General features: G+C 46.6%; 1 protein-coding gene across 1 annotated transcript in view; it reads right to left on the bottom strand.

Annotated features, from left to right (window-relative positions):
- EDA (ectodysplasin A) overlaps nucleotides 1–26,783 on the bottom strand; it is a 57,406-nt gene that overhangs the window by 445 nt on the left and 30,178 nt on the right. The window contains exons 2-7 of the mRNA XM_083485300.1: nucleotides 22,387–22,492; nucleotides 7,577–7,603; nucleotides 4,656–4,817; nucleotides 3,988–4,022; nucleotides 3,119–3,170; nucleotides 2,285–2,415 (exon numbers count right to left, since the gene is read on the bottom strand). Coding sequence (XP_083341426.1) covers nucleotides 2,285–2,415; nucleotides 3,119–3,170; nucleotides 3,988–4,022; nucleotides 4,656–4,817; nucleotides 7,577–7,603; nucleotides 22,387–22,492 — 513 coding nt within the window. The remainder of the gene's footprint in view (nucleotides 1–2,284; nucleotides 2,416–3,118; nucleotides 3,171–3,987; nucleotides 4,023–4,655; nucleotides 4,818–7,576; nucleotides 7,604–22,386; nucleotides 22,493–26,783) is intronic.

Genomic DNA, 26,783 nt, shown 5'->3' with positions numbered 1-26,783 from the left:
TGCCTTCCAACTCTACAATTCTAACTCTGTTTCCAAGGGCAACTGAAATGCCCAAGTGACCTTCAACCAGCACATTCCTTGTTCAAACAAATGAGGAGCCCTAGAGTATTTCATAAGAACGTAAGATTAGCCTGCTGAATCAGGCCCATGGCTCATCTAGCCTAACATCCTGTTTTCATAGAGGCTGAACAGTTCCTTGTGGGAAGGAGGACAAGAACACAAGAGCAATACTGCCCCTTCTGCGGTTTCCAGCAACCGGGTGTCCAGCAACTGGTGTTCACGCTTCCATAAATCTGCCTAATCCTCTTTTAAAGCCAAGTTGGTGGCCATCAACTGCCTCCTGTGGGGTGTGAATGTCACAGTTTAACTATAAACTGTGCCAAAAAGGTACTTTTAAAAACCTGTTCTAAACGTTCCAACATTCAGATTCATTGGATGTCCATGAGTTTCCAGTGTTACGAGAGAGGGAGAAAAGCTTTTCTCTCTGCACTTTCTCCATGCCAGGCATCATTTATAAACTCCTATAATGGTTGCCTCTTACTCATTGTTTCTCCAAACTAATAAGCCGCAAACACTCCAACTTTTCCTCACAAGGGAGTTGCTCCACCCTCTTGATCATTTCCTTTGTATTGCCCTACATCGTGGCAAGAGGAGCAAGAATGGCTGGGAGTCTTGCACCGTTTTGATAAAGCACGAAAACGTTTAGAAAGCCAGCCATAAAAAAAGCCACGGCAAGCATTGCTACCTCTCCCCTTTCAGAAAAAGCAAGAGGGTCTGATCTGACTTCCGCTTGCAGAAGGGAAGCAACTGTTTTAAAACTCTAGGAAGGATGCAAGAACATGACAGGCAGAACCTAGCAGATGTGGGAGGGTAATGCCTGATAGCCGTCTTCCAACATCCGATGTGCTGTCCCCTAGAAGGTGGAGCCAGCTGTTTTCCTGCTGCTTCAGAGGAGAAGACCCAAACCAATGGAGTCAAATGACAAAACCTTATGAAGAACTTTCTGAGGGCAAGAGCTGTTCAAATGTGGAATAAATGACCTTGGAAGGTGCTGGACTCTCCCTCACGGGAGGCTTTTAAACAAAGGTTGGATTGCCATTGGTGATTTCTGCACTGCAGGGGGTTGGACTAGATGTCCTCTGGGGGTTCCTTCCAACCCTACAATGCTATGAGACCTGTCTTTGCACACAAGCAACTGGACTGAAAACAAAGCACCTCCTTCTGTCACGGTGTTCTCTCTCTGCCACCTTATTTTGGGAATAGGAACAGAAGGCCTTTTCCAGCGGGATAGCAGCATGGAAGCAAAATGTCCCAGACTGGGAGGAAAAGGATTTGGTTAATTGGCCGAAAACCTTTTTGAAAAGTATGTCATAATCTAAAAGCATCTAAAGGGCAGAGCTTGAATGACCATTAAAAGAACTGTACTCCCCAGGGTCATCTAATTCACCCCCTGTAATGAGGAAACAACAGCTAACATACTGCATGGTGTCTATGCAAATGTCTGGCTCGTCCAAGACTACACAGAGTCTTTATTCTTGCTAGTGATGGAACTCAGAGATGGAGAATACTTTTTATGTTTTAGAAAGCTTTATTACTTGAAAATTGGATATTTGCATGAGTGATACTTTACTATCCCTTCAGAACTGCACTGGATACTTCTGTCCTTCCAGGCTGTGATGCTTTAAAATGTTCCATTCTTGTTTTAAGAAAACAAAAATGTTCCATTCTTGTTTTAATTCTTTTTGTTATGTTTGCACCTTTTTTTGTTAACAAGCCAACAAAATATTTTTTTAAAATTTTTTTTTAAAGGATGTTAACATTTCTTTATCTATCAAATTTATATCCCATCTTTTTCTCCAAAGAGATCAAAGTGGCGTACACGGTGTATTCTTCATTAAATCCTCCACAACAACCCTGAGAAGTAGGTGAGGCTGAGACTGGCCCCGCAAGGTCACCACTGAGTGAGCGCCTTTGGCTGCATGGTTAAAGTGCACTAGGACCCAGGAGAGACAAGGGTTCACATCCCCCACTTGCCTATTAAATTCACTGGGTATGACCTTGGGTGCCATTCACTCTCAGCCCAACCTACTTTTGCAGGGTTGTTGTGAGGATAAAATGGGGAAATATATGCATGCCACCTTGAGACCCCTGGAGGAAAGGTAGAATAGAAATAGATTTAAAAAGTAAGTAATAAAGACACATTCTGCTTGCTCCAAAGCCGCCCCCGCCCCGGACGACCCAGGCGGTTTGCATTTCAGAGGTACCATACTCAGACCGTACTCACTTCTACCTGACTATAGACGAAGTAGGTGCCGTCCACCAGCACCTCCAGCTCCCCGCTACGGGCATGCAGCTTGAAGACACGGGGGTTCAGGGCGAGGCGGGACCAGTCGTTGAGGACTCCCCCTGAAAGATCTCAGTATGAGAAAATGGCAGTCACTCAGTACCCGTTGGGATGAGGAGAGACAAAATACCAGAGCAACGTGAACACAGGCAACAGCCGCTTGGCAGGCAAGCGGATGGGGGCTTGGAAGGAAGAGGTTTTTAACCGGGGTCGGGGGGCCACCTGTTAGGAATACTTCAGATGCATTGCAGGGGGTTGGACTGGAAGACCCTTGGGGCCCCTTCCAACATCACAATTCTATGCTTTGTTGGAGGTTTTTAAATAGGTTGGGTGGCCATCTGTCAGGTTTTCTTGAGCTGTGACTCCTGAACTTGCAGAGAGTTGGACTAGATGACCCTGTGGGTCCCTTCCAACTCTACAATTCTGATTCATTGGAGGCTTTTAAGCAGAAGGTGGTTAATGACCTGTCTGGAGATTCTCTAGCTGGGATACCTATGTTTGCAGTGGGTTGGACTAGTGACCCTTGATGGTTCCTTCCAACCCTATGATTCCATCATTCACATGATGTTTTAAAGGGATTTTTCAGCTGCGAGGCCTGCCTTGCAGGGGGTGAAACTAGATGACCCCTGGGATCCTTTCCAACTCTACAATACCAACATTCTATGGCCACGTGGGATGGGCCTTTTCTCCCCACACCCACCTTGTTAGAAGATATGGAACCAAAGAAGGAAGAAGGGGTGCAGTTTCCAAAGTCCAGTTCCTCAGGATTCTTACCATTCTTGACTTGAATCGCTGATCCCTGCCCTTGAAGGTGAACAACAGCCGGCTGCAAATTAAAAGAGGACCACTTGAAATTACTCTTGCTAGGCACACATAAAGCTGCTGTGCCAAAGATTCCTGTGCTACTTGTGATTCCTGCACTCGAGAAGATTGGACTAGATGACTCTTTGGGTCCCTTCCATCTCGGCAATTCTAGGATTATATTAGAGGTTCTGGATGACCAAGGAAAAGGTTCTCTGGGATTCAGATAGGCAAAGAGTACCACCATAGTTGCTCTTCAACAATTTTTAGCTACTGAAAGAGTCTGTGTGCTTGTAACCTTCAGGAGAGGCTGCTGTTTCAGACCAGTGGGGCTCTACCTAGTCTAGTATGCTGTTCTAGCAGCAGCCAAATACCCTTAGAAGCCTAGGAATTGAGATAGACTGCCTCTGGACTTGGAAGTTCCATAAGAGCATTGGAAGAGCCTAGCTGGATCAGGCTCCCAGCCCACCTAGTCCAGCATCCTGTTCTCATAGTGGCCAACAAGATGCCCTAAAGGGAAATCAGCAAACAGAATTCAAGCATAAAAGCCCCCTCCCCTCCTGTGGTTTTCAGCAACTAGCATTCAGAAGTACTGCTGCCTCCAGCTGTGGAGAGAGAACACAGCCATCATGGCTAGTGTCCATCAATAACTCTCTCCTCCTCCGCTAATTTGTCTGATCCTCTTTTACAGCTATCCAGGTTGGTGGCCATCATTGCCTTCTGTGCTTAACTAAGAAGGGCTTTTTGTTGTTCAATAAAGGCTAGCTTTCCATGTTAAGAAGGGAGAGAGTTTTTCTAGATGAGTATTCATTGCCGTTCTTCCCTCAGGATAGATATCTCACCTGTACATCTCTAGGTCCTGCTTTATCCATGGCACCTGCAAAACAGAATGTGTATTAATATCGGGTGGCGCTGTGGGTTAAACCACAGGGCCTAGGACTTGCCAATCAGAAGGTCGGCAGTTCAAATCCCCGCAATGGGGTGAGCTCCCGTTGCTCGGTCCCTGCTCCTGCCCACCTAGCAATTCAAAAGCACGTCAAAGTGCAAGTAGATAAATAGGTACCGTTCCGGCGGGAAGGTAAACGGTGTTTCCGTGCGCTGCTCTGGTTCGCCAGAAGCGGCTTAGTCATGCTGGCCCCATGACCCGGAAGCTGTACGCCGGCTCCCTTGGCCAATAAAGTGAGATGAGCGCCGCAACCCCAGAGTCAGCCACGACTGGACCTAATGGTCAGGGGCCCCTTTACCATTATTATATTATATTATATTATATTATATTATATTATATTATAGCCAGGGATAGCCAGGTGGTTCAGCATTTGAACCACCGTGACTGGCATTTCCCCTTTGCCCAAATGTCCAGTGTCGACCCACCAGAAGCTCGTTTTGCCTGCGAGGCCATCTCCCTCCATTTGTGGTATCAGCTGATGGATGGAAGGATGGGGTTAATCCTGCCCTGGCTACACAGGCCTGTTTTGCTCTTATGGTCGCCCTTTGCTGAAACAGCACTTACCAGTGGGGCCTTGCAGGCCAGGGGGGCCTTGGGGGCCAGGAGGTCCTGGAGGGCCGGGAGGTCCCATCACGGCAGTGCCAGGAATCCCAGGGATCCCAGGGATTCCGGGGGGGCCAGGAGGCCCATGTGGGCCAGGCGGTCCTGGGGGGCCATGTTTTTTGCCTGCGGAAACAGTGCGTGTTAATTTTTGCTTCTGAACAGGGCACCCACTTTTCTTCCAACACACAAACTGGAACTGATTGGCCACTACTCTCCCCTGCCACAGACTCTGGCCAACATAGGTTTTTTTCTTTGTTTCCCCTTTTTTTTAAAGGTTATATGAGATTCTGCAAAATACTATGTAATCAAGTAGCATCTAATGACAATATACATAGTCCATATACAATTATAGAGCACTGCCGAACAAAAATAGACATAAAATAAAACCAAAATAAATAAACCACAAGTACATGAATGCGTGGAATGTAGCGATTGGAACTATTTACAGCTTAGACATAATGGTTAAGCAAGGCACCGTTACAAAACATGGGCGCTATCTTGCTAAGGGAAAGGAATTCAAGAATTCAATGCCCTGAGTCACTGTTTCAGCCATAGTCATTTGTGGGCCAAGCAGGGTCTTTTGCTACGTTCCTCCTTGCTTACAAATAAGATGAAGACTGACAAAACAGGTACAAAATCATCTGTTTTCTTTAGCCTCTGAGGACTCTCAGCTTATTAGTTAGTTTTTCCAACAGGGCAATATCCATCAGTTTAGTGCACTAAGGAGTACGATCAGCCCCCTCTAAATTTTTCGACACACCTCTTAAAATCTTTGAATCTTAGAATCATAGAATTGTGGAGTTGGAAAGACCCTGAGGGTCATCTAGTCCAACCCCTTGGAATGCAGGAATCGCATCTAGATCATCCCTGACAGATGGCCATCCAACCTCTGCTTCAAAATCTCCATTGAAGGAGAGTCCACTACCTCTCGTGGGAGTTTATTCTACTGCTGAACAGCTCTTACTGTCAGGAAGTTCTTCCTGATATTTATAGTCATAATCTCATTTCCTGTAACTGGAATCCATTGCTTTGGGTCCTTGGTCTGGACACTATACTTATGTTGATGCAGCCGATAATAACATTAGGGGTTTTTTTTGCTGCTGCATCACACTGTTGACTCATGTTAAGCTTGTGATCCACAAAGAGCCCTAGATCCTTTTCACATATACAACTGGCAAACCAGATGTCCCCTATCTTATATTTGAGCAGCTGGTTATTCCTGCCTAAGTGTACAACTTGACATTTGTCCCTATTGAAATTAATTTTGTTGGTTTGGGCCCAGTTCTCCCATCTGTTAAGGTCTACTGTGGCATTAGCTAGCTCTTCCAGTTTGGTGTCACCTGCAAATTGGGTGAGCATCCCCTCAATACCTTCATCGAAGTTATTTCTAAAGATGTTGAATAACAACTGGCCCAGGACAGAATCCTGCGGCACCCCACTTGCCCTTTCCCCCCAGGATGACGGGGAACCATTAGTGAGCCTTCTTTGGGTTCCGTCAGCCAGCCAGCTACAAATCCACCTAACACTTACTTTGTCCAGCCTACAGTTTACCAGCTTCTCCACAAGAATACCAAGGAGGCCTTTGTAAAAAAAACAAACCTAAAAACCTTTGAAGAGAAGCGGAAATAGCAAGAGAGCTCTTGGTTGGGCCTAGCATGAGTTTGAAAGGTTTCCTACAATTCTTCATTTGGCATGGAAAAATCCAGTCTGAGGGCCAATCTTGCCCCACCAGGAGATACAACTTTGCCTGTGAAGACATTTTTACCTCAAGCCATGCTAGTCTGTCAGAATGTTCTGCTCACTAGCCTCCCTCTTGAGGGAGAGGCAGAGGGGCAGAGAATGTGGAAGCAGTGGCCTGGCCAAGACCTTTGTATGCCTCTGGGTTTGACCTCAAGGGAGAGGGGCCCTGATTTTGCCCTGCTTATTTCTCTCCAGGTCTTCTGGGGTAAGGTGAGCATGGAGCGTACAGTGGTACCTCAGGTTAAGCACTTAATTCGTTCCGGAGGTCCGTTCTTAACCTGAAACTGTTCTTAACCTGAAGCACCACTTTAGCTAATGGGGCCACCCGCTGCTGCCATGCCACCGGAGAACGATTTCTGTTCTCATCCTGAAGCAAAGTTCTTAACCCGAAGTACTATTTCTGGGTTAGCGGAGTCTGTAACCTGAAGCGTATGTAACCCGAGGTACCACTGTGTAAAGCTCAGAGGCAGCTGTGGTTAGGGTTAAGGTCAAGGCAGAGGGGTTTCAGTCTGCAAAGGAGCTAAACACATCATCCACCAGGAATCAACAGCTCTGATTCATGCATTGTAGGAGGGGGGGGGGCACTACAAGACCCTTGGCAGTTCTTTCCAAGCCTCCAATTCTAGGATTTTAGCAGCATTTTCTTCCTGCTGGATCAATCATAGGCTATGACCGCTGCCTTACTGCATTTATTTATTGCATTTGTAATTCACCTTTGTTTTCCTCCAGTGAGATCAGGGAGTTCTCTCCCCTTCCTTATTTAATTCCCCACAACAACCCGGTGAGGTGGGTTAGACTGAGAGGCAGTGACTGGCCCCCAGCGTCACCCTGTGAGCTTCATGACTGAGTGAGAGGATTTGAACCATGGTCCTTGTCCAGCACTCTATAACTACAACACAATGGCTTGTCTCCCCCTTCCCATTAATCTCCACAAGACAGTGAGGTAGGCCAGGCTGAGAGGCAACAACCAGCCCAAGGACACCCATGGAGCTTCAAAGCTGAGTTGGGGATTCTAAGCCTGGTCTCCCAGCTCCTAGTCCTCATTTAATCCCTACAACAACCCTGTAAGGAGGTTAGCCTGAGAGGCAGTGACTGGCCCAAAGCACTGACACAGGACAGAAGAGGTCTGAATTTCTGCTTACCTTTTTTCTTTTTTGGTGGGCTTGCACCTGCAAAAGAACAAGAAGAGATATTTTAGTCACTTGAAATTACGTATCGCATCTACTAACATCAATGCCCACCTAAAGGAACCATGGGGAGACAGAATGACAGAATGCTGGAGTTGGAAGGGATCCCCAAAGGTCATCAAATCCAATCCCTACAATGCGGGAATCACAGCTGAAGAGTCCATGACAGAGGGCCTTAAAAACCGCCAATGAATCCTAGAATGCTATTAATGTGACTAAGTCCTTTTGATGATACCAGTGTTGATGTACTGTTGAAAGAGCTGGTCTTATAAATCGTCTTAGCAGCTCATTGGATCTCAATGGAAGACAGCCCCAAATCTTTCACTGGGCACTTGGTACCACTCATCTGGAACAGAGCTAGAATTGAGAAAATGACACAACTTGAGATTTCGACAAGGGTTAGAGAACCTCCAGATGCTTTTTTACAGGATTTGGCATTACTTTATTATGTACCCAGTGGAAGCATAGTTTTGAAGATAAGCCTCCTCACCAGCCTGTCAAATCTGGAATAATCAGGCAACACTGATATTCTTTACTTGCACTTTCATATTTTCACCCACGTGCAACTGGACTCAGTTTTATAGTTTTGCTTTTCATCTCTTAATTTTCAACTACTGTTGTAACATCGTCCCTGTGACAGCGCTTCAGGTATTTGAAGATGGCTGTCACGTCACCTCTCAGTCTCTTCCCCAGCCCAAGTAGGAATGAATGATGAGATTTTGGTGCATGCATGCAGACATCTATCCATCCTGTGGACATACTTTGTGTATCATCTATTAAGGATCACACTCTGGAAGGTTCCTGGTTTTCAAGCCAAATAAAGACCTCTGAGGGTGGCTGATGCCTTCTGTTGTGTGAAAGAGAAAGGGGGCACCGTCCCCATCTCTCCCTACCCCCCATCAGTTAAGAGCCGGCTCTGATTTCCCCTTTGGCAAAAGTCATTCTAGTAAATGAAGCTTTTAGTGAAGCGTCTTGTGAAACGGCTTGACATCGCCTTCCAGGGAAAGGTGGCTTTAATTACCTGGCATTAAAGGAGCCCCTCTGACCTCCTTCGCAAAACGAGAAGGATAGTTTTCCAATTTTCCAGACACCCGGCGCCAGGGGAGAAGCTCTTCCTATTGTAAATAAGTCACTGGGCGAAAACTTGGCATGTTGGTTCTTGTTTAGATTGGACTAGATGACCACTGGGGTTCATTCTAACTCTATGATTCTATGAAAGCAGATTCCTGCTAAATGTTAGGAAGGACTTCTGGTGGCAAGAACCATTTTGACAGTGGCATGTTCTCCCTCGGAAGGTGGTGGACTCTCCTTCCTTGAAGGTTTTCAGAAGAGGTTGGATGGCTATCTGCCAGGGCTTTTTTTAGTTATGATTCCTGCATTACAAAGGGTCAGAGTAGATGACCCTTGGTGTCCCTTTACAATCATGATTCCACAGAACTGGCAGCTCCCCAAGACCATATTGGCTATGAGTCCTGGGAGACCCACTCCCTTTTTTGCAGGCCTTTCCCACCTGGCCTGGGAGGATGGAGCTTTGACTCATTCCAGCTACAAAAGCTGAGGCTGCTGAACAGAATTTTGGGCTGGGGTGTTGTTTAGAGGGTTCTGTTTTGGGTGGCAGCAGGGGGGCTTGTTGCTGGTTTCTTTCTTTCTTTCTTTCTTTCTTTCTTTCTTTCTTTCTTTCTTTCTTTCTTTCTTATCTTTAACTTAGATCTTGTTGTGATTCATGTTGACATTGTACAGTTTGTTGTGTATTTTTAAATGTTCTATTTATTGTTTAAGACTACTTTTGCTATGTTGTATTTATGTATGGTATGTTAGGGAGGGGTAATACCACTGGCGGAGGACACTTCATGCTCCTTCTGGGGTAGTTTGTCCACCTTGGGGCCCCACCCTGCACTCAGCTCTCACCTGTGGCTCCTAGAAGCTGTCAGCATATGAGTGGCCACACACTGGGAAACAGCTCCAACTGGCTAGCTAAACCAGGCGAGGGTAGCTAATGGGTCTCAAACCCCCAGTAAGTTAGGGATTTCCCTTGTGTGCGAAGACAGGCTCTGGAGGATTGAGCGGATGAGACCAATAATCGGTCCAAAGGTCAAGAAGGCAGTTTCTGCATGTGCTGTAAAGGGAAGATAGGGCCAGATGGGGCTTGTCAGCCTGGGAAGGTAGCCCATCTAGGAGACGGAAAACTCCAATCCTAAACCTTTGCTGCCTTGCAGGACATCTTTGGAGGAATAAAATGCTAAGGAGTAAACCCTACACAAATCCAGTGTGGAGTCCCTAAGACAGTTAGGTGTTGCCTTGTTAGCCTCCTTCAGGCAACTCCTGCAGCCAAGTTGGTGGCAGACATATTCCTCTGTTTTCCTTTGGACCACATCAGGACAGCTTGGGACTTCCATACACATTGCCCAGGCTTGTGCCCCAAAGAGGTTACTTGGGTACTGCTAACACAGCGATTTGACTTCACCGCTGGTGGCGCACTCCATTGTCTCCCGAGACAGATGGATGGCAACAACATATGTATTTTTTCATGTTGTAAGTTGCCTTGAGCATGGGTTGAACAGTGGAAAGATGGCATACAAATGAATCTATGTGTCTATGTAATTCAGCCAGCTGTACGATATTCTGCATTTAGGCACTTCCTCATATTTCAAAGGCTACATTAAGACACAGCTATCAGTCCTTTATCTTTCACTGCTGTTTTCTGGTCTAGCACTCAGCAAAAACCTTTCAGACTGAGATTCTGGGGGACAAAAAAAAAAAAAAAAAAAACCCACAAAAAACACAACCCCCTTTTTTGGCCCACAAGCTTTGTTTTCCTAACTTCCAATGAAGGAAGGGTACACTTCTTCAAAGACCCACAGGCTATTTCCTCTCACATGCTTTGCTGTGGCATGGCCAAGGATACTCAGCCTCATAGGAAATTGATAGTAGGGCTGAGTTCACAAGAATAAAAGCAGTCAAATTTGGGTGCAAGAGTTCTTCAAGATACCCTGCTCACTCACCCCAACACCAATATCATGGTCAGTGAATTCCCAATGCAGGTCCTCAAGTCAACAGGGGGGGGGGTGTCCCACTTAGAAAGGAGTTTCTCTTCTGGTGGACCCCTCATTCATATGAACAAGCTGGCACTGGTAGATCTGGATGACCATGCATAAGGAAAATCCACTGGGAAGATCCATTGGGCAAGATCTCATAGAAATATGGACTTGCATTGTTGGCCTAGATGACCCTTGCATTGACCAAGGGTCATCTAGGCCAGTGTTTCCCAACCTTTTTTGGGCAAAGGCACACTTGTTTCATGAAAAAAATCTCGAGGCACACCACCATTACAGCCCCGTGACGTCAGCGCGCAGCGTCACGCCGGGAGGGACATGAATTGCTAGCAAATTACATAATCACCTCCTTGAGGGCTGGCTCATCTTCTCCGAAGGCAGAACCCCATTAATTAACAGCACAGACTCACACCATAGCCAAGACGAGGGGAGAAAACCTCAGTCATGCACAGTCATGCACATGTGGGGGCTAAATGAGGACGAAGACCGGGCAGAGAGCAGGGTTCAAATCACCCCACCTGGCCAGGACAATCCCTGGTGCTCCCTTGGGCCACTCGCCTGATCCACCTCGCAGGGCTGTTGTTGCGAGGATAACACGGGGAGAACCACGCGCGCCCCCGGGAGCTCCTTGGAGGAGAAAGCGGGCGATGAATGCAATGCACGAAATATATGAGAGGCGACCAGGTTTTGCAGGTGAGGGGCCCCCGCCAGCCTCCGCTTCCAACACCCGGCGCAACGACGCCGAAGTTTCCCCCCGGGCTCGGCTCGGGGAGCAGCGCTGCTCCCCCCCGGCTCCCCTTCGCCCTCCCGGCTCTCTCTGCCGCCCACTGGGGACCCCCCTCACCTGCCAAGTCCGGAGCGCCGGTGGAAGTTGCATGCATGCATTCAGGGCGCCGCGTTGCCATTGCATTGCACTGCACTCCATGCAACGCCTGCACGCATGCATTGCCTTGCACGCCCGCCAAGGGGTCTCCCCGCGGTCCGATGCGTCCCCTCCGGCGCGGATGCAGCATTGCAAAAATTAAAAAACCCCGACGCAGCCCTACCTGGGGGGCAGCCTCCGCCTCCACCGCTCCGCCTCCGCGGGGATCCCCGGGCTCCATCCTGCCGCCCGATCTCCGCGGGGGCGCAGGCAGGCTGCGCGGGGTCTGCGCGGAAGAGCCCCTGCCCGCCCGGCCGCCGCCGCTGCGCTCATTCCATGGCCGGGAGAAGAGCGCTTCAAACAAAACGCCCGGCCCGCCAGGCCACGCTGGGAAACGTAGTTCGCGCACCCCGCGCGGGCGCGGAGCCCAAGGGCGAGGGGACTACGGATCCCCGCAGCCCCCGCGCCGGGGACGGAGGGGGAGAGGCCGGGTGCAGGGATGGAGGGACGGGTGGGCGAGCGAGTGAGTGAGTGGCAGCCGCCAAGCCTTGGCCGAGAGCCAGGAAGGGCCTCCCCGGAGGAGGAGGAGGAGGAGGGAGGGAGGGAACCCCAGGGGTCATCTAGTGACGGCGCCCCAATCGAAAATTTGACTTTTAAAAAAAAATCTTTTTAATTTTTCCCGCGGCACACCAGGCAACATCTCGCGGCACACTAGTGTGCCGCGGAACAGTGGTTGGGAAACACTGATCTAGGCCAATCCCATGCAATACAGGAATCACAGAATTGCAGGGTTTGAAGGGATTAACAGGGCCCTCTCATCTAATCACCTGCAATACAGGAATCACACTGAAGAATCTCTGACAGACAGCCATCTGACCTGTTTAAAAACCTCCAAGGAAGGAGAGCCCACAAATCTTCTGAGGGAGTCCATTCCATGGATAAATGGCTTTTACTATCAGGAGGTCCTTCCTAATGTTTAGTTCTTGCCATTTGAATTCATTGGTTTAAGTCCTACCCTCCAGAACAATAGAAAACAAGCATGTTCCATCTTCTCTGTGATAGCCCTTCAGATATTTGAAGGTGGATAATAGATCTCCTCTCTGTCTTCCCTTCCCCAGGCACCTCCAGGTAACATTTCAGCAATTTGCATCAGCCTCCAATTATACCACCTGACTGCATAAGAACATAAGAAGAACTGCTGGATCAAGCAAAAGGGGGCTTGTCTAGTTCTCACACTGGCCGATAAGATGCCCCAAATGGAAATCCCACAATCAGAACCTGAGCACAAATGCACTCTCCAGTTGTGGGCCCCACCATCTGGCTCAATGAGTATCAGGAACTGGCATGACCATAAGGAATGGTGGGAGGTTCCAGCTGGAGAATCCCTTAGGGAAGTCTCAGAAGAAGAGGGCTCAGAGTCAGGGAAGGGGTGGTGGGATATGGAAGACAGGTCAGAGGATGAAGTCAGGGCAGAATGGTTGGGGGTTGAACAAGCAACAGGCTTGAGTGAGAGAGAGGAGGAAGAGGAAGAAAACACTACAGTTGTATGTCAGACAGCTAAAGGGGAGGTGGGAGCTGAGGTTGCAACAGATTCATATGAGCCTGCTGGTTCTATTGTATACAACTCCCCACCCCACTTGTTCAGTGCTAGAAACTCAGATATATAAGCTAGGCATCAAATGGCTCCTTTAACCAGGGTTACGGTCGCCAAAACAGAATGCCTAGTTGCCATTCTAGGGCCAGATGGCTCAAAAGTCGTATTGAAAAATACGACTTTTTGGTTCCTGAAATTCACTCTGATTGCGCAGATAAAATATAATGGATATACCTCTACAGGATGCATTGCTAGTATGTGAAAACAGTCAAGATCCAAGGATCCCCAGGCAGGCATCTCCAGATGGTGGAGATGGTCAGGTGCCATCCTAGCACCCAGGCATCTTCACTTGGTCTCAAGTAGCTGATAGCCAGGTGCACAAACACTGTAGCTAAGGATCTTTACATATAGCAGAACAATGAGGTTGCTGGGGCGGGAGGGGGCACTCCCTGGTGGAATTTAAGACTGTAGGGAAAACAGCTGGACGTGGAGGAGACTTAAGAGGAAAGAGGGAGGACCAGATTCTCAGTTCTGGCAACTGCTTTACTTGGGCCAGTCTCACTGTATGTTTCTCTGTTTGTATTCTGTTTCCTTGAATGAAGAATCAACTTTACTGCTTGTCTCTTGAGTCTCTGTGCTGACATGCAGCTGAACCAGTCCTGGCATTGAGCTAGACTGCCCCAGCATAAAAGTTTCTGCTTTCACAGTCAATGTCCAGGTGAATGGGCACCTATCTAGTCCAGCATCCTGTTCTCACAGTGGCCAGCCAGATGCCCATTACAGGAAACCTGCAAGCAGGATTCAAGCACAAGAGCAACTCTTCCCCTCCTGCGATTTCCAGCAAATGTAATTCAGAAGCACTGGAGACACAGCACAGCTGTCATGGCTAATGGCCACCAATAGTTCTCTCCTCCTACATGAATTTGTCCAGTCCTCTTTAAAAGCCATCGAAGTTGGTGGCCATCGCTGACTCCTCCAACATTCAACTTCATTGGATGCCCATCACCATGAATTGGTCTGGACAGGTCCCCTTTGGGCCTGATCCTGTAGGATGTTCTTCAGATGTTCTTATGAACTTGAAGGCGGCAGGGGTTTCCCCAACCCAATAACCCGACATGGAAAGAGAGTGCTGCAAACCTGCCCGTTCGGCCTGTCAGTGTTATGAAATTATATATGTGTGTGTTTATGTGCATAGATCACATCACACCGCAAGAATTATAAACAGAAGGAAAGTAGAAATAACTGTGAGGCAAATGCATCTGAAACGGACGGAGCCAATTCGCTTCAAAGGCAAGCTGAGGGGGAATGAGAACCATATGGGGGGGACGTCTATTACAAGATGTGCATCTGTGCCAAGTGCGGTTGAGGGAAACTCTTGGACGGGGCAGGAGATTCTTCCCACAAACACATTTTTTAAACCCCAGAAGATGCAGGGAGCATGCCTGTGACAACCTCAGATGCCCGCGAGAGTTTGTGGAAATCCATAGAATTGTGGAACACAAGTCATCTAGTCCAACCCTCTGCAATGTAGGAAGCATGGCTAAAGAATCACAGAATTGTAAAGTAAGAAGAGATCCCCGAGGGCCATCCAGTCCAACCCCCTGAAATGCAGGAATCCCACTTAAATCTCCTCTCAGACTGGGGAGCTTCAACCTGTAACAGAGGAGCAACTGACTTAGCCCTAGCAGGGCCCATTTCAAAGGGTGCTGCTGGCCACATGTGAGCATCCCACCAGTTCCTTGATGAAGTGTTTCAAGATCAATGCAAAGGGAGCCTTAAAAACATGTGCTGCACCAATCCTACACAGAATCATAGAATTGGGGGACCCCAAGGGTCACCCAGTCCAACTCCCCACAATGCTTGGTAGAACTAGAAACTAAGAATTACAGAGTGAGCCTTTGAGGGGGGATTTTGAAGAGGTGAATAGATTCTAGGTGACCATGATGAGAGAGAGCGAGAGAGAGAGAGAGAGAGAGAGCGCAGAAAGATCCTGCCAGAGTTTGATGAAATTGAACACATTCCAAGGCCCTTGTTGCACCTGTCCACTACCCCACTGGAAGCCAATTTCATAGCATCCCAAATAATGAAATCATATTTCATGGGCTACATTAATGTCCTGGGATATTATTTTAAAGCCCTTAACATAAAAGTGGAACAAATGGAAGGAGAGGCAGATTCAGGACAGAGAAAAGTAAGTCCTTCTTCACACAGTGCAGGGTTAAACTGTGGAACTCATTTCCCTAGGAGTCAGTGATGGTCATCCACTTGGGATGGCTTTAAACGGGGCATGCACATATTCTTGGAGGAGTAGAGGGTTACGAATGATTATTAGCTACGATGCCAATGAGTATGAATACCAGTTGCTGGAATCCCCAGGAAGGGAGAAGGCTGCTTTTGTGTTCAAATCCTGCCTGAGGTTTTCCCATGAGAGCATCTGGTCAGTCACTATGAGAACAGGATGCTGGACTACATGGGCCACTGGCCTGATCCAGCAGCCAGACTCTTATGTTCTTCAATGGGCCACACCCTCACAAAGAACCAAGTTCGTTATATAATCAGAGCAATTAAAAAGAAGAAGAATTTAAGTTCCTAATTAAACTCAGATTCTCCCCCTTTCCCCCTCATTCTGTGACTTTATTGCAAGAATTGGCACCCTTCTTAGCTGGGATGCAATGTTAAAATCATTTGCCTGGGTTTCCTTAGGAAGGTGGCCAAGAATTATGATCACATTCCCTTTAGAGTGGAGTAAGACCAGCTCTGTCTTCTCAACTCCCTAACAGACAAAAACACTGAGAAGAGACTCTCCTCTGGTTCCAGGAAGTCATAGGATCATAGAACTGTAAGGTGTGGAGGTACCCCAAGGGTCATCTAGCCCCCCCATGCGGGAATCAGAAATAAAGAATCTCCTACAGATGGCCATCCAACCGCTGCTCACAAACCTCCAATGTGGGTGTAGATGACCCCTGGAGTCCCTCTACAATTCTAATTCAGCAGCAGCAGAACGAGACAGCTGATAATGTGTGTCCCACAGATACGTTTTTTGGGTGTGTGTTGTGTAATAAGAGAACCTGTGGCACAGAAGACATAAGTCAAACCTCTTCTCATACTTCAGAGAATTAGCTGTAGCCTCCAGCTCATGAAGGCCTCGTCTCTCTTGGAAACATTCCCAGGGCGGAGAGGAGAGGGGGGGAAACAGCTGATAATGCAAGATGGAGAGAATAATACCTTTGTAGGCTTTTGGCCCTGCCATCCTATGATCACCTTGGATATATGTGTAAATAAAAACATATACGGTGTCCTGAAGTCTCCACTGACCGTCCTTACAAATAAACCAAGCCTGGGTAAGCCTGGGAACCCCGGCCCAGAGTCTCCTATCACTTGGGAAACTGTGGTGGCTGCAACACTGGTGTTGGGTGTGGGATCATGTTTACTGGAGGAGAAGTGTGAGCCCTTTCAATCTATGGTCAGGTTGTCTATATGTGCAGATAAAACCACATATCTTAAAGACACCACTGTCTCTGCTGACCTTCGCCCCAACGAAACTCAACCTGGGTAATTGCTGGAACCCCTGGAGTCTCTCACGGCTCGGAGGTCAAGGAGGCATGTAACTATATATATGGGGCAGGGTTGGGGCACATAAATGAACTAAAGAAGCAAACTCAGGGTCTAACTCTGAGCATATTTTGTCTTACTGTGCCACTCACAATAAGGAGAGGCTATAGAATTCAGTGGGAAAGAGCCACAAGGAAGATGGGAAGTTGCTTTATGTAGAATTCAGCCCACTCTTTATTCGGGGTTTATCTAGCTCAGTGTTAACTGGGATTCTTTCGCTGCTATCCCTGCATTGTATGCAGCTGGACTACATGACCCCTGGGGGTCCCTTCCAACTCTACAATTCTATGAATAACAATAAAGACAATTAATTTTAGAGGATAAACTCTCTCCCAAGATTTGCACAAACAGTTTCAGGAAAAAGCCAAGCTGTGGCACTGAGCAGGAGGTGCCTTCCAGCCTGGGACCAGTTTACCTGTGAGATTTTGCCTTACCCTATAAATACCCACACAACCACTTCAAGCGGCGGAAGAAGCACTGTTACAGGTGCCACAAAATCCCTGTTCCAAATTTGCACGAACTCAAATCATTTGGTGTTGCAGCACTTACGCTTTGGCACTCCCTACCTACTGATATCAAGTAGGTGCTTTCACTGTTCCCTTTTTGGTGCCTACAAAAACATTCTTGTTTCACTAAGCCTGCCCAGACGCTTCGAAAGTTGATGTGAGTTTTGATCTGTTTTAATATTTTAACTTTTGTATGTTTTAAAGTCTTGTAACTCCTTTCCTGGATTTTTTTTTTTTTTTTGTAAACTACCATGAGGTTGTTTTACAATTAAGAGGTGTAAAGTTTTTATGAAATGAATTTAAAAAAATAAGCCTGTACAAGGCCTGAATTTTGGACAAGCAACTGAGATTTGTTGGAAAGAGTCAGCCTCATCCTTTAATGCATATAGACTGAGAGAACCTCGTCAGTTCTCCAAAACATGAAGAAATGTCAAGTTAAAAAATAAAAAAGGTTAGGAAAACCTCAGACATGCAACTAATTACAAAATTACTCAAATACTTGTCCAATTCAGCCCAAACTTGTCAGCAAAAGTGTCTTGGCAGGAGGAAGGCAATTGTGCAATTGCAACCGCTTGAGCTCAGGGCTGGGGAGTTAAGACATCAAGATCAGGCTCATAACGGAAAAAGGAGCTGCAAAATCAGAAGGCTGAACACGAAGCTGATCTTCATTCATCCACCAGTAAAATAAGAAAAAACTTGACGGTCTTGAGGATCACAAAGGAGTGGCACAGAGGAAGACAGACCAGGAAATATGTGTCAGTGTTCTTAGAAGATGAAAAACCCATTGCATGCAATGCTTCTGAATTGCAGCTGCTGGAAACGACAAGAGGAGAGAGTTGTTGTTGTGCTTGGATCCTGCTTTCAGGTTTCCTTTTGGGGCATTTGGTTGGCCACTGTTAGGACAGGATGCTGGACTACATGGGCTATTGGCCTGATCCAGCTTACGTTCTTGTCTTACGTTTTCATATTCTGCAGATTAAGCACTTCTTGGATTTGCTCAGGAAATAACATGAGTGCACAAAACCCTGCAGTGAATAAGGAGTGATGTGAATGAGGACTATAGATTCATAGAATTGTTGAGTTGGAAGGAACTCTAGGGTCGTCTAGCCCAGTGTTTCCCAAACATGGGCCATATGGCCCCCTGGAGGAACCCAGGATATTCCGGGGGGGGGGGAGGAGAGAGAGAGGTGAAAATTCCACAAATGGGAGGCCACAGCATGAGGCTAAGGCACCACAGAGGGAAGCGAGAGGGGTGTGTGTGTGTCATTTTTTTAAAAATCCTGATTGACTGGCTATCCGCTTGGCCAATCACAAGTAAGTAAGGGGATAGCCCACCAGGGCCTAGTACTCCTTTTTACCATGTGCATTTTCTTGGAGCAGTCCTGGTTTGTTTCCAGCAGGAGAGGGGGATTACTGAGGCTCCTGTTTTGACAGGTAGAGCTCATGATCCAGGTCAGGTAAGTGCAGTGGTAGGGTGGCAATGGGAGAGCTAGAGCTGCTTGTTGCTGCCACCAGTGCTGGGCCCAGTGGCAGGCTGGGCCTGAATCTGCAAGGCACAGGGTGCAATCCACCTCAGGGCCTTCAGATGTTGTCAAGCCAGGTGTCTCCCATCCTGTATGAGTGCATCTAGTTATTTCTACCCAAGTGGGGAACCTGATATTTACCTATATTGAATATTGAAACCAGTTTGCTAATCAATACACAAAAGATAGAAGTGTCTGAGGTCAGTGTGGGTAAACTCTGGGCTTCTCGACATTGCTGAACGACAACTCCTATAAGAACATAAGAAGAATCTGCTGGATCAGGTTAATGGTCCATCTAATATAGCATCCTATTCTCACAGTAGCCAGTCAGATGCCTGTGGGAAGACAGCAAGCACAATAGAGCACAACAGCCCTAACCGCTCCTGTGGTTTCCAGCAACTGGTATTCAGAAGCATTGCTGCCTCTGGCCTTTAAGGCAGAGCATAGTTATAGTGGTTAGTAGCCATCAATAGCTCTCTCCTCCTTCATGAATTTGTCCAATCCTCTTTTAAAGCCATCCAAGTTGGTGACCATCACTGCCTCCTATGGGATCAAGTTCCACAGTTTAACAACTATTTATCAATAGAAGTCCTTTTTTTTACCTGCCCTGAATCTTACAACCTTCACTGGAGTTCTATTGTTAGGAGAGAGGAAAGATTTCTCTCTCTCCACTTTCTCCATGCCATGCATAATTTTATAAACTTCCATCATGACAACTCCTGATTGCCTTATCTTAACTAAAAAATCCCAAATGCTGCAAACTTTCTTTGTGGGGGAATCATTCCACCCCCCTGCTCATTTGATCTGCCCTTTTCTTTTCCAACTCTACAGTATCCCTTTTGAGGTTCAGTGACCAGTATGGACGACGGTATATTCCAAATGCAGTCACACCATAGATTTGTATAATAGCATTATGATACTGTCCACTGGCCATGCTGCCAACCCTACTGGGATTGTCCCAGGGAACCATTCCTGAACCTCAGTTCCAGCACCAGTCATTGCTCTACTGACTCTCAGCACGACTGCAAACCCTGAAAATCTCCTGCCCTTTTGCAGCAGGTTGCAGCTTGCAAGGATAGAGGTTTATTTCTCCAGCTCTCTCTTCACCTGTGAGCCACAAACAAAATATGAAGCAAAAAACCTGCTGACAGAAGGATTAGTCATCCCAGCCAGTGTTCAACTATGCTAGAAGTAGCCAGAAGTCTTTTTTAAAAAGTCTGACACATGAAGAAAAATCTTCCCTTCCTATAAATCTGTTTTCCCTGCAATGTCGAATTAATGTCACATATTTTCTTCTTTAATTACGTGTTCATTCTTCCACGGTATCTTGCAGAGAATTGCTGCTCTGCTTGGCGCAGTCCCTTGGCGCAGATTACCATCTATGTCTGGAGATGGCTGGGCGCCCCTTTTTGAATCAAGATGCTGGGCTTAGCCTTTTGAAACGGCACTGGTTTTAACAAATTTCAAAACCGCACCTATGAAACACTCTGGGATAGCCTCTGGACAAAGAACATGAAAATCTAAGTAGAGCCCGATGGATCAGGTCAATGGCCTTTCCACTCCCTCTATAGCAGACACTCACAGTAAGGTCACTGTTGTTTCTCCTTACATCATTTACTCTGTTATCAACTGGTTGGGCACTGCTTTTGTTTGGGTGAAGACAAAGGCAAAGTAGGGGGGCAGAACATTCCCGCCTTCTCTGTCACTCAATAGCATTTCTCTTTCCCTGCTAAAAACAAGATTATAATACACCTCAACTTCATAAACATCTGGACAGGCTTGTCTAAACAAGAATGTTTTTAGCAGGCACAAAAAACAATACAGTGAATGTACCTGCCTGGTGTCAATAGGCAGGGAGTTCCAAAGTCTAGGCGCTGGCAGACTAAGCAAATGTGGGATGGACTATGTGGTGCCTGTAACAGCACTAATTCTGCCCTTTTTTTGGCTCTTCTCTCTTTAGAGAATGATGCCAACCCCTCCATCACAAATAGAAATCCAGTCTAGTTACTAGTGGACACCAGGTTATTTATTGCCCTTTATTGGAAATTTCATGGTGTTTTACCATGTGAAGTACGTTCTGATAACGTCTGGGACATCGCTTCCTCAGAGGGCTTGACCAGACACAGATATAGGGTGGTCTGGGGTAGAGGCTAAAACTGACCTTTTTGATGCAGATTGCTTTCCGTTCTTAGAATATATCTGCAGGGAGGGATCTTCCCATATCCGTCCAGCTTCCCCCTCTCTCGTAACACTAGAGCTTGAATGTTTGGAGATTCAGGACAGATAAAATGAAGGACTTCTTTAGTTAAACTATGGAACATCCTCCTGCAGGAGGAAGTGATGGCACTAAATTGGATGGCTTGAAAAGAGGATTAGACAAATTCATGGAGGAGAGTGCTACTAGCTATGAGGGGCATTGGCCTGATCCACAAGGCTCTTCCGTTTGCTGGTTTCCCACAACGGGAATCTGGCTGGCTACTGTGAGAACAGGTTGCTGGACTAGATGAGCCACTGGCCTGATCCAGCAGACTGTTCTTATGTTCTTAAGTGTTCTGCATTAAGTGTTAGAAAATGGAACAGAAACACAGCTGTTGAACTGCAGCTTGGATTGTTGAACTTTAGTAGTGTGGCATTGAGGGTTGTTTTTTTTAAAAAAAGAGTGCTGTGGTATATAAAAATAAACTCTTAATTCTAGCCAAGAGCCCTCTGGGTATTTTGTTGAAACACATGAGTCTGCATATGTTAGAACTGTGGCAATATCTGTCAGCTGCGTAACAGACAGAGCTCTGTTTGGATTCCCACCTCAACGCCTGCAGGGGAAGGCAGAACCGTGTGCGATAGATAGTTGTGGTGCAGCCTTTAACGCAAGCCGAAAAGAAGGATCCCGTTAAGCATGCTTCACCCTGCCTATGAACTATGAGCTGCAGGTTGCTTGCAACCTGAGCGCCTTTTAGTTTGCATGATTTCAACTTTATGTGTTTGATGGACAGCCAGTTGAAATAGCACAAATTAAGTGTGCAGAAAGCTTAGGAGCTCTTTTTGCGCAGGGTTCTCCAGGTGTGGAAAGAGCTTAGAAGCTCTCCACCTTGCTTGGTGGACTCTGGGAGGATCTCACAGAGCTGTCTTGAGTTTCTTGCCAGAACCTCCAACAAAGGAGAGACCGCCACCTGAAAGCCATCTAGATTGGTGGTCATCATAGCTTCCTGTGGGAGTGAGTTCCATAGTTTAACTATGCACTGTGTGAAGAAGGATCTTCTTTTATGTGTTCTGAGGCACTCTTAAGAGTTTAAGCTGAAGCCCACAAAAGATGAATGCTGCGAATTCTGAAAGGCAACAATCAGAGACTGTGCCCTAAGGGCTCTTGCATTCCTTCCCTGAGGAGCAGCTTTCAGAGAGAGGTGCCTGGCCTCAGATGGCTGGGTCAAAGGCAGGTGGGATGGAGCACATGATCTTAGGAAATCTTCCTGTTTAGGGAAAGAGAGAAGAGCTTCGTATAGTGGCTCAGAAGAATCATAGAGTTGTAAGGGAACCCAACCCCCTGCAATGCGTGACTGCTGGCTGTGAAGTGTGTTGAAATGCAACATTAAAACAGAAAAGGTAAAGATTCTCTCTCACCCTCTGATCCTTCGCTGTTCTTGCTCCGCTTATTCCTCCGGACACGGCGGCTTCCTTCCCCGAAAAAAGGCCTTTCTTCAGGTGAGAAGAACTTCAGCAATGCCACCTGGAAGACAAGGGGTCATAAGTTCCACCTTTGGGGCTGAAACACACATAAAAAAGCAGCTGGCAAAAGGGACAATGCCACACAGTAAACACTGCCTATGGCCATCTTTATATAAATGTAAGAAGAGCCATGCTGGATAAGGCCAATGGGCCAACAGGTCCTGTATCCTGTCCTCACAGGGGTAGTTCTGATGCTCCAGTGGAAAATCCATAAGCAGGATTCATGCACAAAAGCATTCTCCCCTCCAGCTGTTTCTAGCAAGTGGTATTCAGAATTCTGGCTGCCTCAGACTGTGGAGACATAGTCATTGTGATAGCAGCCCTAAATAGCCCTCTTCTCGTCTAATCCTCTTCTAAAGCTATATAGTTGGTGGCCATCTCTCCCTCCTGTTTCTGGGCGCCCTCCTCTGCCCACCTCTGCCCACCTTCCAGTTTATCAATATCCACCCCACCAAGTGGGGTGCCGGGCAGACTCTGCCCAATGCTAAATGGAGCAGTACTATCACTTCCCTTTATCTGGACACTCAGCTTCTGCTGATTCAGTTCAGAATTGCATAATAGCCTTTTTTGATGCTGCATCACACCGTTGGCTCACATTAAGCTTGGTGTTTCCTAAGACCCCCCAGATCCTTTTCACATTGTCAAGCCAGGCGTCCTCAATCTTATATGTGTGTGTCTGGTTATTCCTGCCTAAGTGGAGAACCTGATATTTACCCATATTGAAATTAATACATCTTCAACTAGTTTGCTAATCAAAATACAAAAGACGGATGTGTCCATCCAAAGACAGGCCTGGGGGTATTCTGCATTGTCTGGCAATGTGAGGAACCTGTGGACCTCTGGGTGTTGCTTATGTTCTTATAAGAAAATGACCTGCTGAATCAGGCCAAAGTTGCCCCATGTAGTCTAGTCCCTGGTCTCACAGGGGCCAACCAGATGCCTATGGGAAGCCAGCAAGCAGGACTTGAGCACAAGAACCCTCTCCCCTTGTGCATTTTCCAGTACCTGGCACTGAGAAGCATTGCTGCCTCAGACTGTAGAGGCAGAGCATAGCCATTGTGGCTACTAGCCCTTGATACCCCTCTCCTCCATGAATTTGATGACACCTGCAAATCTGATGAGCATCTCATAATCATATATATATATATATATATATATATATATATATATACACACACACACACACACACACACATACATATACATATACATATATATATCAGAGCACTCTGGATTCTTTGGCAGACACGTTCTTTGCAACAGCACAGATTACAATTTAGTGCATTGTAGGCTGTAAACTCATTACCCAGGTGCCGAGGCCGGTATAAAGTTTCAAAAAGGCGAGGATACCTCAATGCCGAGGAATGTGGGATCCCCTAAGGGAGGTCACTACACCCCAGATTTTACTTCTCATCCTACACCTGCCTTGAGTTGCAATACCCAAGGGACTTTACAGGTGGAGAAACAGCTTTTCTCTAAAAGAACATCAATATTCTAGAAATCTGTTCAGGCTAACACCTCTAATATGTTAGGATATCGTATACCCATGTAACCTAAAACATTTCTGCTTTGTTATCTAAAATATGTTATTCCAGAGAATGACCAAGAAACAGTGTTTATCCTCATAACTGCTGATATTATAATAGTTAAAAAATTGAAAAAGAAGTGTATCTCCTACTGTATCTGAATGGATTGAGAAAAGTTGGTCAATAGTAACTATGATTAATTAAGCTAACTTCCTACAAAAATACATATAAGCCAGGTTTACAGGGAATAATGTATTTTTAAAAAACGTTTTGAATCAGAAGTTCAATGGTAATGTGCAACCTTATGCTGTAATAAGTAACAAAAGAATAGCAGCTTTCAAGGTCACCGTGATCCAGAATTTGTCTTTCACTTTACATAACAGAGAACAGATTGGATGGTTGTTGCAGCATTATTATTGTGGCAGAGGACAGGGTAGCAATCATACACAAGGAAGCAATTACACCCAGAAAACTTTGACGAGGAAGTGGTGTGATAGCTGTTTGCAATGGGCAGCAATCACAACTCCACCATCCCAGTGGAATGAAGAAGTTGCCACGGGCAACACTTTCACTGGACTCTTGGAAGATTTGCAAGAAGAGAACACAGATCTCTTCCGAGAGACACAGTCGATGCACCCCAGGGGTGCCCCTCAGTAGCAAACCTTCCTGCCCCTGAAATTGTGGCATCTGCTGTGCAGCGAGATGGGTCCCACCAGCGTCAACATCAGGACCAGACAATGCTGCTTTGGAAGATCAGCATGAAGATAAGATGAACCTGCTGGATCAGCCAGCGGCCCATCTAGTCCAGCACCCAGTTGTCACAGTGGCCAACGAGGTGTCTGTGGGAAGTCAGCAAGGAGGATCTGAGCACAAGAGCCCTCTTCCCCTCCTGTCAACAGAACATTGTATAAAACAATAAAAATAAGCTAGCCTTAGAACATAAGAAGAACCTTATTGATCAGGCCAGTGACCCACATAATTCAGCATCCTATTATCACAACTGGCCAAGTACAGTGGTGAGGGGAAAGCAGGTAATGGCTCTTTCCACCTGCATTACCCAGGAGTCTTCTTAAGGGAGCTGATTCCAGAGGAAGAACTGTGAGAGGAGAAAGACTCTGTTTGCCACCTGTGCTGCCCTACCTCCAGCCCAAGGAAGGAACCTTCAGAAGGAAGTTGCTGCCCCGAGCAGTGTGTGTGTGTGTGTGTGTGTGTGTGTGTGTGTGTGGTTTTTTTAAGAAGCTGAACAGAGTGACGGATTATGAGTCAAGGGGGTGTGGAGTGTGTGTGTGTATGAACTTAACAAGTTCATTTTTTGGTGGCTACTTTGCTGATGTTGTTGATATTGTTTTATAGATTATAAATGCTGTATTGATTTGTTAGTCATATGACTTTTGCTTCAAGTGTGCCGTTTAACTTATTTTTTTAATTGTTACTTTGCTAACTGTTTTACAGACTGTAATTGTTTCCACTGATTGTTTGTTCATTATTCTTTATGGTTTAGGGTGTATTTAGGCTACAGTATTATGTCATTGTTATTTATTGTTTGTAAGCTGCTTTGGAATTCATTTGAATGAAAAGCGGCACAGAAATATAATAAATGAAATCAAATTAACCAGTCGCATGTTATGAACATCAGAAGATAAGAACCACCTGCTGCATCAGGCTGGTGACCCATCTAGCCCAGCCTCCTGTTCTCAAAGTGGTCAGTCAGATGCCCCAGTGGGAAACACTCAAGCAGTATCTGAGTACAAGAGCAGAATAACATTAGAAGAGCCTCCTGGATCAGGCCATTGGCCAGTCCCATAACCTCTTCTCACAGTGGCCAACCAGAGTCCCAGATGTCCTGCAACTAGCAAAGTTTAGGGACTTTTTCAATTCAGGGTGTGGAGGGGAGTAACATAAAGGCTGTCTCACACCTACTAGCAAGCGGGTCAAGTCTTTGTTACCAGAAAAGAACAAAAGGAACAGCCCTGCAATGACAAGCAAGAGTCCTCTATGGAGCACCTGATCTGTTAATATTATGAGATGGTGGACAAACAAAACAGGAACTCTTTGGAAACCATAGCCTGCGGTCACCCAAACACAGACCAGCTTCATGGAGAACTCTTATGGAATAAAACACCTGGCAGATTTTTTTAGCCCGCCCCCATAAAAAAAACAAAAACCCTGCAGCACAAAATATAAAGCTATTAGGAACACAGAAAGCTACCTGCTCCCAAGTCAACACCGCAGACCCATCTAACTCAGTGATGTTTACAATGATTGGCAGCAGCTCCTCTCCAGGGTTTCAGGCAAGGTTTTCTATCCCGGCCCTACCAGGAGATGCTGCCAGCAAGGATTGAATCTGGGACCTTCTGCATGCAGTGCAGATGCTGGTCCTTCTCCTAAACATAAAATTCTAGTCCTCTTGGGGCCCTCTCACAGCACCTCTCAGTCTCCTCCAGGCTAAACGGATGCTGTTGCTGAGTGTCAGGTCAGCTTGGAGTAAGACCTCCCTCATCCTTGATCTCATTGTGGAGGAGGCCGATCTGGTCTGTATCACTGAGGCCTGGGTGGGTGAGCAGGATGCAGTCAGTCTCACCCAGTTGTGCCCACCTGGGTACTCAGTGCAGCATCAGGGCAGATGAGGGTCAGGGAGGGGAATTGCTGTAGAAATTCCCTCTCTCTCCAGGCTCTCTGTCCCATGGGGGGGGGGGCTGGATCTAGAATATGTGTTCCTGGCATTGGGCAATTCGAACAGATTAGGGATGCTTTACTGCCCAACTT

The sequence above is a fragment of the Podarcis liolepis genome, assembly GCF_965112155.1.
Source record: "Podarcis liolepis genome assembly, chromosome: Z".
NCBI classification, from domain to species: domain Eukaryota; kingdom Metazoa; phylum Chordata; class Lepidosauria; order Squamata; family Lacertidae; genus Podarcis; species Podarcis liolepis.
The sequence above is the reverse complement of the archived record's forward strand: the minus strand, read 5'-3'. Positions and strand labels throughout refer to the sequence as shown.